General features: G+C 42.8%; 1 protein-coding gene across 1 annotated transcript in view; it reads right to left on the minus strand.

The window, feature by feature from the left end:
* Positions 1-14395, minus strand: part of Rbp2 (retinol binding protein 2) — a 41899-nt gene that overhangs the window by 9020 nt on the left and 18484 nt on the right. The window contains exon 3 of the mRNA XM_004834339.3: positions 567-745. Within this exon, the coding sequence (XP_004834396.1) occupies positions 567-745 (179 nt within the window). The remainder of the gene's footprint in view (positions 1-566; positions 746-14395) is intronic.

The following is a 14395-nucleotide window of genomic DNA, read 5'->3' on the forward strand; positions in this document are numbered from 1 at the left end:
CAGCCACCAACTTACTGGAAACTCCTCCAAGTTACTAGAACTAGATAGATAAACAATGACTTCATTTAGTCTACCGAATTTTTGTTTGTTTAAATTTGCATGATGATTTTCAAAAATTTTTTTCAGCCAGCTGGGATCACCTACCCTTGAGATATTTCATGTAAAATTACCTGACATCTCAATATCTCTTGAAAGGAAAAAAAATACCTGACAGCTTGAGGCCTCATTCTGCTACGGCAGTGCATGGTGGGAGTAAGCAGACTGTCCCTTTACATGAAGCTGCCCTGCCCAGCTGGTCACAGTCACCATCCCTGTCTATGCCCCTTCACTCTGCCTTCTTTGCTCTGAGTACCCAGCCATGCAGAAAATCTTGGAGAGATTGAGATCCTTTAATGTCTCTCTAGCCTGCCTCTTCTTACCCAGCTTTCAATAATTGTTCACTAAGACCATTCTGGTTCCCCTTTCCTGATCTTTCCCAGCTTGTTCCTATCATTTGTTTTTACTAAGAAGCTAAATAGCTAGCCCCTATGCAAAGAGGATACAAAACCTCGAACCCAATTCACTACCTTAACTCTCCGGCCATCCAGACCCTTTGTGTGTTCATCAAACTCTACCCCAACAGTGAAATCCAAGTCATAGTTGCGGAATGTGCTTTGGGTTTTTGTCTTGAAGTTATCTCCGTCTTGATTAATGATCTTTGTCTGATTCAGATGTATTGCGATCTTGCGGGTGGCAAAATCGATACCTGTTGGCAAAAGGGAGTTGCAGAGGTTATGATGCGCTCAGTGAGATCCATTCATTTCGATAACAAGGCCAGACACTCAGGACTAGAGACACAGATCATAGGCCACATTTCTTTGCTTAAGCAACAAACAAGAGGGGCAACTCAGTCAATCACCAGGAGACTGAGGAGTTTCCTGGCATCTCCTGGGAGCCCTGCTGGGAGGAGTTGTAGCAGGTGAGGCTCAACCCTGAGCTGCAGCTCCCAACTCCCTCTTGCTTTCTCCTCTCTTTCTTTCATCCTTCTCCTTCCCTCCCTCCCCATCACAGCAGCTCTGTTCTCTCCAACATTTCAGCTTCCTCCTAAGAGTTCATTGTAAAGATTTCATGATTTAAAAGAAAAACACTTTGGAAATCACCAGTCTCAATCATGAGTAAAGATAAAACTTTACATAGCAGAGAGGAAAAGTGACAAATTTCCATTTTTTCCCCAAGTCTGGGGGATGGAACCCAATACTCTTCTCATGAGTTCAAACTTCATCCCTTTTTATTTTGAGACAGAGTTTCGCTAAATTGCCTAGGCATGACTCAACTTGTGATCTTCCTGCCTCAGCCTCTCTATTTTCTGGGAGTACAGGTGGGCACCAACTTCCGTCTTTAAGGCAGATTGTAGGCTTCCTAAACTAGGTGATTCTGCCATGGTTACAAGCCCTCAGGATAGTTTTAAGCATATTTTAAACAATAACTACTTGGTCAGAGATTTTCTTTTGTTTTTCTCTTGAGGCCATTATTACCCTTAGGCTGTAATAAAATCAATCTCAGAGTTATTTGAAAACCCTTTGGGTGGATTTTCTAGAAAGTAAAATATAAAAGATTTAGATTGACATCCAAATATACCTGCAGAATTCACAGGCATAAATGTGAATTTACACCTGTGAATAATAATTGTTTACCTTTTTAAATAAATATTTTAGGGCAAATCAAAGCAGAAAGAAGCATACAAGGAACCTCATGTACTCACCATCCAGATTCATCAGGATCAAGAGTTTGCCACATTTACGATAGTAACATCTTTTCTTTGCCTTCACATTTTAAGGCAAATCTTATTCATTTCTTAGCAATCATTAGTAAGTAACAGGGAGTGTGCCCTTCTGGGGGAATGCTCAATTTCCAAAGCCTTGCATGTCACAGTAAGAAGCTCAGTGCTAAGTCCACTGACTTGCTAACCTCTGGTTATTCATATAATGTCAGCCAAGCCAAAAAGTTGCTGTCCTGTGGAATAGATCTAGAAATAGAGTAATTCTGGAACTTCTAGGTTTCCATCCATGCCACGAATATCATCAGGCTCTTAATCTTTAAGCAAATCATATTTGAGTACATTTATGCCTGTGAATTCTGCAGATATCTTTGGATGCCAATTTAAATCTTTCTTTCTTTCTTTCTTTCTTTCTTTCTTTCTCTTTCTTTCTTTCTTTCTTTCTTTCTTTCTTTCTTTCTTTCTTTCTTTCTTTCTTTCTCTTCTCTCTCTTTCTTTCTTTTCTCTTTACAATATCCACCTCAAGGGTTTGCAAAAAACATGGACATTGATTCTATTACAGCCTAATGGTAACAATAGCCCCAACAGTAAGAACAGTTCAGATTTATTGAATGCTGTTTCTCTAAGAATTCCAGCCCTCTCTGAGGTGAGTGATTTCATACTGTGCATTGTCTGGCATGGGAAAAATATATGTGTCCATAAGAGAGGCCAGCAGGTAACAACAGTTTGGGTGCTCCTTTCAATTTGGAGAATTAACACCTTGCTGCTCTTCCCATGGTAAAGCATCAGTTCCCTCATCATCTCTCCCCATTTCTTTTCTCATCCATTTCCTTTTGAATCCTCTGTTACTACTAATTCCCTCTTTCTCAAAAGACCAAGGAGAGACCAAGCTGGCTGCTCAGACCTCGCTTTGGGCCAGCAGATTGACCACAGTTACCAACTCACAACAGACTCACATTTGCTCATCTGGTTGGTCTTTCAAGCCCAATCGTATGAAGTCAGATTTGAGTGTAAGGAAATAATTTTAAGTAACATTAGCTAGCCCAGAAAGTAAAAGATTACATACCTATATTTTAAACTGAAAAGAGAAATGGCTTCAAGTTGGCATGAGCTGGGGCACAAATACTTTGCTTGCCTATCATCACCTACTATTTGTGAAGTGCTTGTTAGGCCTAAGAATTCACCAGTGGGTCCCAAAGTTCACTACCCATAAGGATCACCTGGAAATATGTAAAAATTGAAGATTGCTGAATCCTACTGTAGGCCCAGAATTTCTGGTGGTAAAGTATAGTGATGTTAGATCTTGGACTTCCTCATAGGTTATTTGGAAAGATCTCTGTGGTTTAAAAAATGTGAAAGCCACTATTTAAGTGCCTGTGCTTCATGTCAGAGGTATGGGAATAGATGTCTAGAGATACTAGGACTTGTGTGAACATACACAACTGAAATAGCAGTTAGAGGCTCAGTGATGAATGGGTGTGTAGAAGGGGTCAAGTTAGGAGAAGAAAATAGGAGTTTTGAGTTTGGGTGACTAAGTTGAGATTCAGGGACATAAAAGGGAGAATTAATTTTATGGGGCACATAGTGCCTAAATTTATGTAGAGTGAATGTGGAGGGCACACTATGTGGAACCTTGGGAATATTTGGGGTGGTGACTAAAACACTCTTTGGAAACTACAAGGAGAAGTGCCCATGATAGAACCTCTCTTGGGGAGTAAAGCTTTGCTTACCTCATTCTCCAATCAAATACATGAGATAAATACTATATTATCACTCTCTTATCAATGATGAAACTGGCCCAGAGGAGCTGTATCGCTTGCCCACTTGATAATGATGAAGCAGTAGAGCTAGTACTTGATCTCAGGACAATCTGCCTCTAGGGCCATGCTAAGCTCCATAAGTGCTGGGAGAGCCCAGTTAAACCCCCTTTCCTTTGTGCATTGTATGGCTGCTCACCATACAGTAACTTCTGACTTGTTAAATTTCCCCTGGAGACACTAGGACTTTTGGATCCAACTGGAGCAGTCTTTTCTATCTGAGGCAGCTTTTGGTTTTCAGGACTCTTGCATACTACCCCCTTCAAAAAGCAATTGTTTCTAGGCCTAAGGCTTTCAATTATAAGTCAGTGCTAGAGCAATCACACTCTATCCCCTGGACATTCTCTGACAGCTCATTTAGCTTCAGCTCATTGGCTCACAGAAAGCTCATGAACACAGTGGAGCCACACTCTGCAGGCCACAGAACACGAGGTGATGGTAACGCTTCTCCGCTGCCCTCTGTGTAGTGAGCATCTGTAGGCTTCTCAGCCATCATGCACAGAGGCCAGGGTTCCCCTCTCTGCCATGGGGCTCATCTCCAACAGGAAGGTTAAGTGGTTAAATAAATGGGCTCATGATTAAGTTAGGAAAATGAGGAATTAAAACCAAGAGAAGCTGGTTTCTGCAATGAAGACCATCATGGAGTCATTTATATAGAAACGATGCTTTGTAAGTCCAAGAGAGGGATTCAGGATGCAGACTTCCAGACTAGCATGGCATAGAGCACCTCTAGGTGGGACACCCAGCTTGCTGGGTGTTCTCCAAAACATATCATGGAAAAGATTGAAAGGAGCCTTTCTGGGTTATTTATTTCAGCCACATTGACACTGAAATCATGCACATGCCTCCTGTTTAATTTTTCTCCCTTCAAGGTAATTGCTGGCCTGTTTAGACAGGACCAAGTGGTCAAATATTTCTGATTTTAAAAGGAATCCTTTTTTTAAATTGCTAAAAGCCACCAAAGAATGTCTCCCATGTTCTAGTTAATATAAATGCATGCTTGTGGGAAAGGAACTAGCAAGAGGCTAACAGGTCACATTGCAACTCATATTTCTCTCCTTCCTCAGAGACATGGTTAGCAAGTCAAGTAACATTTCTGTGTTTAATTCTAGTCCCATGACTGGACACATAGGTTCAGATCTGGAAGCAGTGGAAAGCAGTAGTCATAGTGGAGCTGTTACTAACTGGATCAGATTATTGTAGCATTGAAGTTGTAGTGTTTGTGAAGAGTGGCTGGCAGCCTGTGACAATGGCTCTATAAATGGTAGCTGCCATCATCCTAATCACTATTAGTAAGTATGATCTCTCAGGCCAGTTTCCTCAGAGTCCCTTGTGTTTTTCAGATGTTTCTTGAATCCTCGCTGCTTTCCTGCCAGTTTTCCATGTCTCATGAAGCCAAGCCTCGGCCTTGCCATCTGTAGTCTGTCTTGTCCTCCTACCCTCTTCCTTACCTACCATTCAGGCTGCACCATAGATACTACCTGGTGATTTCCTTGACTTTTTCATGCAATTGATTATTCTGTCCCCCCTAGTCTCTCCTCTATGAAGACAAAGAAAATGCTATTCCTTTTGTACACAGTAGGTGCTTAATAAATATTACAGATTGGTTAAAGGAGGCAGCATGGTCCAGGACAATGGTTTTCAAAATGAGCTCCTTGGGCCAACAGCTGGAGGGGCAGCTTAGAACATGTTAACAGCACAAATTCTGGGACCCACTCTGGAGCCATTGAGTAGAAGCTCTGAAGGTCAGGCCCTGCTTGTTCTTTTCTTTTCTTTTCTTTTCTTTCTTTCTTTCTTTCTCTTTCTTTCTTTCTTTTTTTTTTTTTTGGACTGGGAATCGAACTCAGGACCTTGCACTTGCCAGGCAGGTGTGGTGCCACTAAGCTAAATCCCCGGCCCCCTCCTTGTTCTTTTAAGCCTTCCAAATCATTCTGTGTTTGCCAAAAAATTGAACTACTGATATGAAAGAGTGAAGGGTGAAGGGCAGATCTATCCTGAGTTCCCAACTAAGTGGTCTTACAGAAGCTACTTTCCTTTTTTGTGTCCCAGTTTTGCCATGATAAAATGAGGAAAAGAATGATCACTTTATAGGGTTACTATGGTGAGGATTGAGTAAAAATGATGGTGAACTGCTTTACGCAGTATCAAGGAGCTTGTGGTATTCACCACGCATTAGCCTCCACCTTTTGCCTTATTTGTTTGAGTCAAATAAGGACTAGATCAGAATTCAGTCCAGAGTGAAAATTTTAGGTCATGTTCATGCATCTCTATAGCCATGTGTCAGTTCATGGAGCAGATGGAATGGTGGCTAATTCACTCCTCGATCACTGTAGCCTGTCACGTGGGCTCTTTAAGCAGCCTGGTGAGACACTGCCCTGCTTGGATCAGCTTTCTCCCCTGCAGTTTGGTAGAAGCAGCTCCTGCTCTAGCCCTCTGTGCTTGAAGTCAGAGCTGTGCTATACCATTCTGCTAGAGTCATAATTAGGAGCTAGGAAAAGAAAGTTAAAGGTTATGTATTAGCCAAAAGAAACAAAGGGGAAGGCTTCAGGAAAAAGTGCGAAGGAAGAATAGGAAATTACAGAGAAATTTAGAACTGAATTGTTCCTTAGCAAGCAAATCTATTTCACTCTGTGGATGTGAAAATTGAAGCCCAGAGGATTTAAGTGGTGGTTCAGTCACCCAGCTAAAACAGGGCTCCCAATAACTTCCCTACAAATAGAGTCTGTTTGTCATTCACAACAAAGCCCCCCTAATAAAAATTATTGCCTGTCCCTGGCTGCCTAGAAAAGTAGATCCCAGCTAAAAATGTCTATTGCTGAGAAAACTGGTTTGTCCTGGCAACACCAACCCTAGTCAATCTTTCTGACCAGTGCTGGGGAATCTTATTAGGGGCTCTATGCAAATGGAATCAAGCATCCCTTCTTCTCCAGATTGAAAAATGGCTTGGCCGCTTGGCTACCCCTTAGCATTTGCACAGGCCAGTTAATCATGTCACCTCTGCATTCCACCCCAGGGAAGGGAGCCAGATAGTCTACTGGTGGATTCATTGTTGGATATTTCTAATCAAAAGGGTTTAACTGCAGCTGCAGAACACACACATACACACACACACACACACACACACACACGCTCACGTGTGCGGATTACAAAAACACTTTCTCTTTGAACTTTGCAGAGAAAATTATTTTCCTGGTATGGTATTTTAACACCAGTGTTATCCAGTATGTTTTATCTGCCTTTGTGGATTAAAGACATCACTGAGTGTGATTTATAGCCAGGTGAAAAAAATTTCTATCTCAGAAGGAAAGGTCCAAAGGCAAGCTGTTTCTGAATAATATATGTAGCTCATAGCTGCTGCAGAAGAAAAAAAAACACTGAAGTGACTTTATTAAAGCGTACTTTTCATAACTGCATTTTGAACAATGCAAGTCATAAAGCTGAAATATGAGTATGCTACTCAACATTAAAATGCTTTGTAATATGCTTGTGGGAAAAAAGCTAAAGTTGCAGGCTAAAAGGGCAGGTGCTCTTTGTAAATGAAGGAGCAGAGATGCACAAGTTTTCATCATATGAGATCTGAGAACCATTTAAAGTGCAGCTTCAATGGGCTTCAGACCTGTACTCCTTAATTCTCAAATCATTGGCACTTTCAGGCAATTGTGAGAAGCAGAGTGGAAGAGCAATCTTCTCCTTTTTTCCATACCATTTCCTCCTCTAGAGAACACATTTAGAGAGGAATTAGACTGTCCTTTGCCTGCCTCCCACACTCACTCCCTCCGGGATAGCAGAGCCAAGCTGGGGGCTCTAGGCATCTCCCTGCCCCCTGTGCTTGGCCTCACCTCCCACCTATAGTCTGGTACTCACCACTGGGATGAGAATGAGGTGGAGGGACCATTGGCAGGGACTAGGCTTATAGTGGCATCTGTCTTTTGCTCCTCTCAGCACTTTCCCATTTGAAAGTGCCACCAGATACTGTGTAATCTGAGCAAAAACTTTGGCAAGGCATGTATGTATAACTTTGTTGACTTGTCAGCACCAGCAGGAATCTAGATTTTGTGAAATAAATTCATCCTTGCTTGGGTCATCAGACATTCATTCAATCATCCATTCATTTACTTTTGCCCAGGAACTCTAAATGACCCTCTTGCAATGTTTCTGAGGGCCTCACTTGTCTACATTGGAGGCCCCCATTCAAATAAGCCTTTTTCAGAATGAAGCTCCTCCTCCCCAACCTCGTCCATAGCTCTATGCCTGTAACAGTGCTGTGGAAAGGGCCTGGTATTAGAAGAGACAGACCAAGCTCCTGTCTGGATTCTGTCATTTCCCAGCCACATGTGGTCCCAGGCAAATCCTTCTACTTCTCTGGGCTTCAGATTCATCATTCTATAAAATGGAAACCATCCTTTTTATCTTCAGCCCTGACTATACCCTGAGCAATAGACCTTATATCAACATGCCAGTGTAATAATCCACTTGGATGCACGGTGAGCATCTGAAATCAGAACATGTAAAGCAGAATACTTAATGCATTCTCTCTTGTCTCCACCCCCCACCCAATCTCACTCCTTTACAGTCTTCCCCATTTTGGCCTATAGGGTCACCATCTTTCCAGTTCCTCAGGTCTATACCTGGGGGCCATCTTTAACAGTTTCATTTCTTCCCACTTCAAATTATCCAAGCCTCTTCAGCTCTATCATCAGAATATATGCTGGGTCTGTTCTCTTTTCTAGCTCTATAGGCATGACCCTATCCTAGGCCATCACCATTTCCTGCCTGGATAACACAACACCCTCCTAGTGCCCCCCGCCCCCGGCCCCGCTTCCTGTCTCGCTCTCCTATGATTCATTCTCCATACTGGAGCCATGGTGAGCCTTCAAACATATGAAGAGAATCAATTCCATCTTCCCATCATAGGGCCACTTGGTCTGATCTCTGCCTACTATTCCACCCCCATACCTTCTCTCATCTTCCTCCTGTTTCGTGCACTCCCAACACTCATCTTCCTGTGGGTGTGCCTTCTGGAACACATCCAAAGCCTTTGCACTTGTCCCTTGTGCCTGCAACAACATTTCTCAGCTTGAAGCCTTGACTTCATTGTCACCTCCTTAGATAGCTTTCTTGACTACCCATCACTTTCCTCCTCATTGTTTATTGCTTTAAAGCATTTACCCTTACCTAAAATTATCCTAAACTGTTTGCTTCCTCCCAGTCTCCTCCACTAGCAGGTGAACTCCTCATTCACTGCTGTATCACCAAAGCCCAGAACCCTCCCTGATGTGTCATAGGTGCCCAATACACTTGCTAATTAAAATGAATTAATGAATATAGAGCTGTAGCACAATGCTTATTCTCACTTAAAAATAATGGGTGTCCACACTCTGCTGGTGCTGGACTGCAAGTTCCTAAACATTTGGGGGCTTCAGGGGTGTAGCTCAATGGTAGAGCACTTGCCTAGCATGTGTGAAGCCCTCGATTCAATTCCCAGCATCACAAAATTTAAAAAAGCAAACAAACAAACACCAAAACCAATCAGGTTGGGGTTTTGCACATTGTCCATGTTCAGGAAATATTTCCTGGCAGAAATCACTCAGGAGGGACCTGTCTGAACTCTATCTCTAAGGCAGCCTCTTTCCTAGTGGAGCTTCCAGAGCTCCACCAGAACTGTTTGCAGTAGGTGCTACTCTTAAGTGAGTGTGATGGCTTCTATCTTCTTAGCACACCACTTCCTCCCTAACGCCCATCCTTGAGGGCTGAAGTCCACATGTGGTATACTGCCTGCCTCTCAGACTCTTCCCTTACACACTCCTTGTACTTCAGCTCTGGCAGTACAAGTCCTTCTGGACTCCCAGTCCCATGCCATGGGGCCATGCCTGACTTTGTCTCTGCATGGGGCACGCCTCTCTTTCCTTCAAAACCCCTCCCAGAAATACCAGGAAGCCTTCACTGACACATGTACTGCAGCTCCCTCTACCATCCTGCACATACTTCTTGTTACTATTGTTCAGTTACTCCAGCCCAGTGTTGGTGAACCTATGACATTCATGTTGAGTGAGAGGTTTATGTCATTGAAAGCTCTAAAAGGTTAGCTGTCAGGGCATCTAGCCCTTTGGGGCTCCAGTTATAGAATCACCCACTGGCTATCTGTGGCAGATTATATTTTCTTAAATGACTGTATCTCATTTTACACACTGTTCTTCCAATGTGACTTTGACATTCTTCTCACTGAAGAAGAGGGGTCTCTGTTGCCGCAGGCAGGGCTTGCACCCCTTGGACCAATACAATGCACTGGGAGTGGTCCCTGGTGATTTCTGAGGCTGGGTCATAAGAGGCTATGCAGCTTCTGCCTTGCCTGTCTTTGACGTAGGCACCATGCTCTGAGGACAACCAGGCCACATGGGGAGACCACAAGCAGATATTGACAGGCCCAGCTGAGGTCTCAGCCACAAGGCACACAGACATCTGGGTGAGGAGGTCTAGTTGCACTGAACAAGAGCCCTTCACTGGGAACCACCAGGGTGAACCTGCCCAAACTCAGAGCTGTGAGAGATAATAAAAGATGGCACTACATTTTTGGAAAGCTTTGCATACACTAACAGAAAACAGGAACACCATACGTGCCCAACTGTAATGGTCAGTTTGATCTCCTGTATCTCCTATACCACTTTGATCTTGTGAGCAGAAAGCAAGTCTGGTTCTATTTCAGATAGAACAGTCCCTGCTTCACAAGCAGCTGCTGGAGCTCTGGCCCAAGAGCAGGGTGAGTCTCCATGCTAGGTAAGTTATTGGGCTCCCACCCCACCCTCCAACACATGAACTGTTCCTTCACATTACTGGGACTTCCTCCTCATACCTACCCTACCTGGCCTCAGCTCATAATTTTTTAAAATTTATTTTATTTAAAAAAATTCTTTCCCGTTAAGTTTATTGGTACATTTTTGGTATAAAATACAGTTACATTCATCATTGGGATCTTGTACCATTACATGAGTATCTTGGTTCTTATTTTTTCCCCCTTCCCTTGCCCTCCCTTCACCCCCTCCACCCTTCCCTATTTGCAAAGACTTTGTTTCCATTTTTTTTCTTTTCTCATATTTTTTCTTTTCCCTTCTTTCCTTTCCCCTACCCCTCCCACTTCCCCTGCTCCTTTAGACCTTTTCTTCCTATTACACAATATCAATTATATATTTTTTAAATTACATTATCAAAATTTAGAAGACATTACCACAGATTTTACAGAATTTAAAAGGACATAGAAAACATATTTCAAAAATTTGTTTTGAAATAAATTTGACAACTTCTAAGAAGTAACTTGGAAGACAAATTAATGAGACTAACTCTGGAGGAAATATAAAATTTGAATAGCACCTATTAAAGAGAGTATATTCCTAACTTGAAAACTTACCTATATGACAACAACAGGCTCATATACATTTTAACTGATAAATTATATCAAACATTTAAAGTAGAGAAAAGAAGGAACACTTCTCCCCTCATTTTAGGAACTCAACATTGTGCTAATCCTAAAACTGGATAAAGATAATAGAAGAAAAAGTATGAATATAGATAAAAATTTGTTTAAGAAAACAAACTGTGAGAAGTCAGATCTGGCAGTATGTGGAAAGTGGTTTTATTATAGGGATGGCAGTGTTGGTTCAGCATTGGAAGATCCAGCCCCAAAAGTCATCATTTTAACAGAGGAAAGGAGAAAGCTCATTTCATAATTAAATCACATAGAATTGCTCCCAACAGCCCTCCCCATCCCTCTGACCCAACAGAAGGAGGACCTCAGGACAGGAGAAATTGTTCAGGGTGCAGGAGTTCACCAGCTGCTTTCCTCAGTGTCAGAGAAGAGTCTTGAGCAGTGGTAGTGAACCTATGGCATGTGTCAGGCATGTAGAGCCTCTCTGTCAGAGCCAAGTACAAATGTATTCATTTTTTTTCTGAACTAAAACCTCAGTATTCAGATTTAATAACAGTGTTGGCACCTTGTAATAAATAAGTGGGTTTTAAGTTGCAGTTTGGGTCCTTGGTCTCTAAAAGCTTTGCCAATACTAGTCTAGAGCATTGAGAAACATTAGGGACCCAAGAAGACAGGAAAGGAAGTGTCACTGACTAAACCTTTGGCACTCATTCTTTGAACTCTTAATGACTTTGATAATTTGAGGCAAACCCAAAGGTTGCCATTATGTGTCACTCTGCTGAGACTGGCAGCTGAGTCACATGGAGAAGCCAATGTGTGGAGTAAGTCACTGGACTAGAGACAAAACCCCTGTGCCACCCAGATCCACATCTCAACAGTTTCTTCTGCCCCAGTGAACCTAAAGCCAGGTCTTCAGAGAAAGCCAAATTCCCTGGTATGCAGGGTTAAAGTCTAAGAAAGTGACAGCTCTTGAGGAATGGTGTTAAACTTGGTGATATTTACACTTCTGGGGATTTGCAGATCTCCACAAAGACTCTTCCTAAATGCCAAGGGTCTCAGTGTTCAAAAGGGCAAGAAAGGCAAGCTTCATTGAAGTTTCAGTGTTTGGAAAGCAACCTGCCTTGCAGCCTGGGTGTGGAGGAAACGTATGATCTGCTGGGCTGCTTTAGCAGAGTAGATTGAGAAGCCACACCTTAGATGTTCAGACTCACCTCCTTGAAACCTGTCTTCAATCACTGCCATTCCCTGCCTGGCCCATGTCCCCATGGTCAGATGGGAGAAATCAGGTTCCCTATCTCAAGTGTGGGAAGGTGGCTGTGGATTTCTGTGCAGGGCTTCATGGACTCAAGATGGGACAAACTCCTGGGGCCCTGGGACACCACTGTGGGCTATCAGCAGCTGGGGAAGTCAGGCACCAACCACCTCCACCCTCTGTTTAACTGGCACTGTCACCTACAGCATTCATCTCGCCAGCAAAGTGTCAGCTACCCCTCTGCGAGCAGAGACCCTGATACAAAAGGTCAAGCAGTGCGCTCATTAGAGTGAGGTCAGTGCAATATGATGTTAAATTGAAGTTTTGATCAATGCTATGAGACAAGTCTGTGGTACTGAGAATTAGAAAGACTGATCCAGAACTTTATATGAGGGAGACATGTAAATATCACCATCATGACTTTCAGCACCTCACCCACACTGAGAATGTAAATTGGTGTGAAGGAGTCCAGAGGAAGGCTGCTTTTAGAGAGAGCATTTCTTGGAGAAAATTTGTGATGCACCCTGGACCATCCCATCTCTCCAGAGAAGAGAGGGTGCTGGGAATGCTTGCCTCCCACCTGAAGCCTGAAAAGATGGATGCTAAGGGCTTTATGGGCTACCCTGCAGTGCCATAGACTAAATGAGGCTGGATTTTATACTAAAGTCATCATAGGCCTTTAAAAGAAGTGAAAGGCTCAAAGTTGGTTTCTGATGTATTCGATGAGTCCAGCTTGTTCAGCATACTGCTGAAACCTTGGAAGTTCCAAACAGCACTAGACACAGTGCTTTCAATTGTTCAAAACCACAACCATATCCAACACTATCTACAGACAGTGGTGCTATTATCCCTGTTTGGAAGATGAGGAAATTGACGTTCTGAAAGATTAAAAAAAATGTTCAAGTTCACAGAATAAGTCTGCCCTGGCCCCAGTTATGTTGAGCTCTCTGGTTTGGCTTCCTCATCTGTATGCTATTCTTCTGAGTTAGTTGTGAACAATGCAACAAATCTGTTACCCATGGATAGGTTCACAATTTCACTTCTATTTGCCACCATGGTACTTAAAATACAAGAGCAACAGGGCATAGGGTGGAGCCCTGGTAGAAGAATTTTGGCCTCCTTCTTCCTCCCCCAAGCATACAGAGGTGAAATTTTGATGGCTAAGAGGAAAAAGAAAGTTAACTGTTGGAAACATGTTTAAACCATATGAAGAGAGGTCTAAATTCTGTAAATTGTGATACAGAGCACAGGTCTCCTTTTTTATTGACATGGCAAGAATATTCTTCAAGCTAAAAGTGAATTTCACAGAAAAATTATTGGGCCTCTGACCCCACCTGTAGCCATTTTTCTCATGCTGTTTGTGTGGGAAGTTCCAGTGAGGTAATTCTATACATGGAGAAATTTAAAGCTGAGAAATGTGTTGGTGGTGAGGGTGCTACAGGGAAGAAATGACAGGCAGCCAACTCCCTGTCCAGTGCCTAGAGCACAGGAGCTGACCAGCAGCCACAAGCTCCCCTTTGCAGACTCACCCCCTTTGCTTTTATGTAGAACCCACCAGCTGAAGAAGGCTACACTTTTGTGCCAGCTCCAGAAGAGATCCACCTATTGGAAACTTATAGCCCATGGCTTAGAGCCCAATTTGGAAGTCAGAGAAAGAGTGGGTGGTTGAACTATAGGATAAAAGCCTCTCCTAACCCTCTGAGGCCCTGATGTTCTCTAGGCTGGGAGATTTTCTAGCTGTTCCTTTCCTATTTTTCCATTACAAGTCTGACCAAAGAGAAAGCGGGGGTCATTGGTGGATGATGTCAGAACTAAATGGTCATGAAGGAGATGGTGGTTGTAAGGCAGGAGAGGGCTGCCTTATTCCCTCAAGGTAATTTTCATCCTGTGTGTGTGTATGTGTGTATGCACATGTGTGTGTGGTGCATGTTATATGTGTGTATTCTCCATTCAACATATTTTTTTTCTGAGCTGGGCACTGTGTTGAAGACATTCTAAATATAATCTCTTTTATTATTATTCCCAATTTGGAGATTTGCCTCAGAAATTTGTGCACTGCTGTAAACAAAGAGTGAGGATTTGCATACATGTCTGTTGAACTCCACAATGACACTATCTAGAGGACCAGACAACATCTTCCCACCATCCCC

This window comes from Heterocephalus glaber, unplaced genomic scaffold, assembly GCF_053883595.1.
Source record: "Heterocephalus glaber isolate CG9 unplaced genomic scaffold, H.glaber_assembly_v1.0 deba00001504, whole genome shotgun sequence".
Lineage (NCBI taxonomy): Eukaryota > Metazoa > Chordata > Mammalia > Rodentia > Bathyergidae > Heterocephalus > Heterocephalus glaber.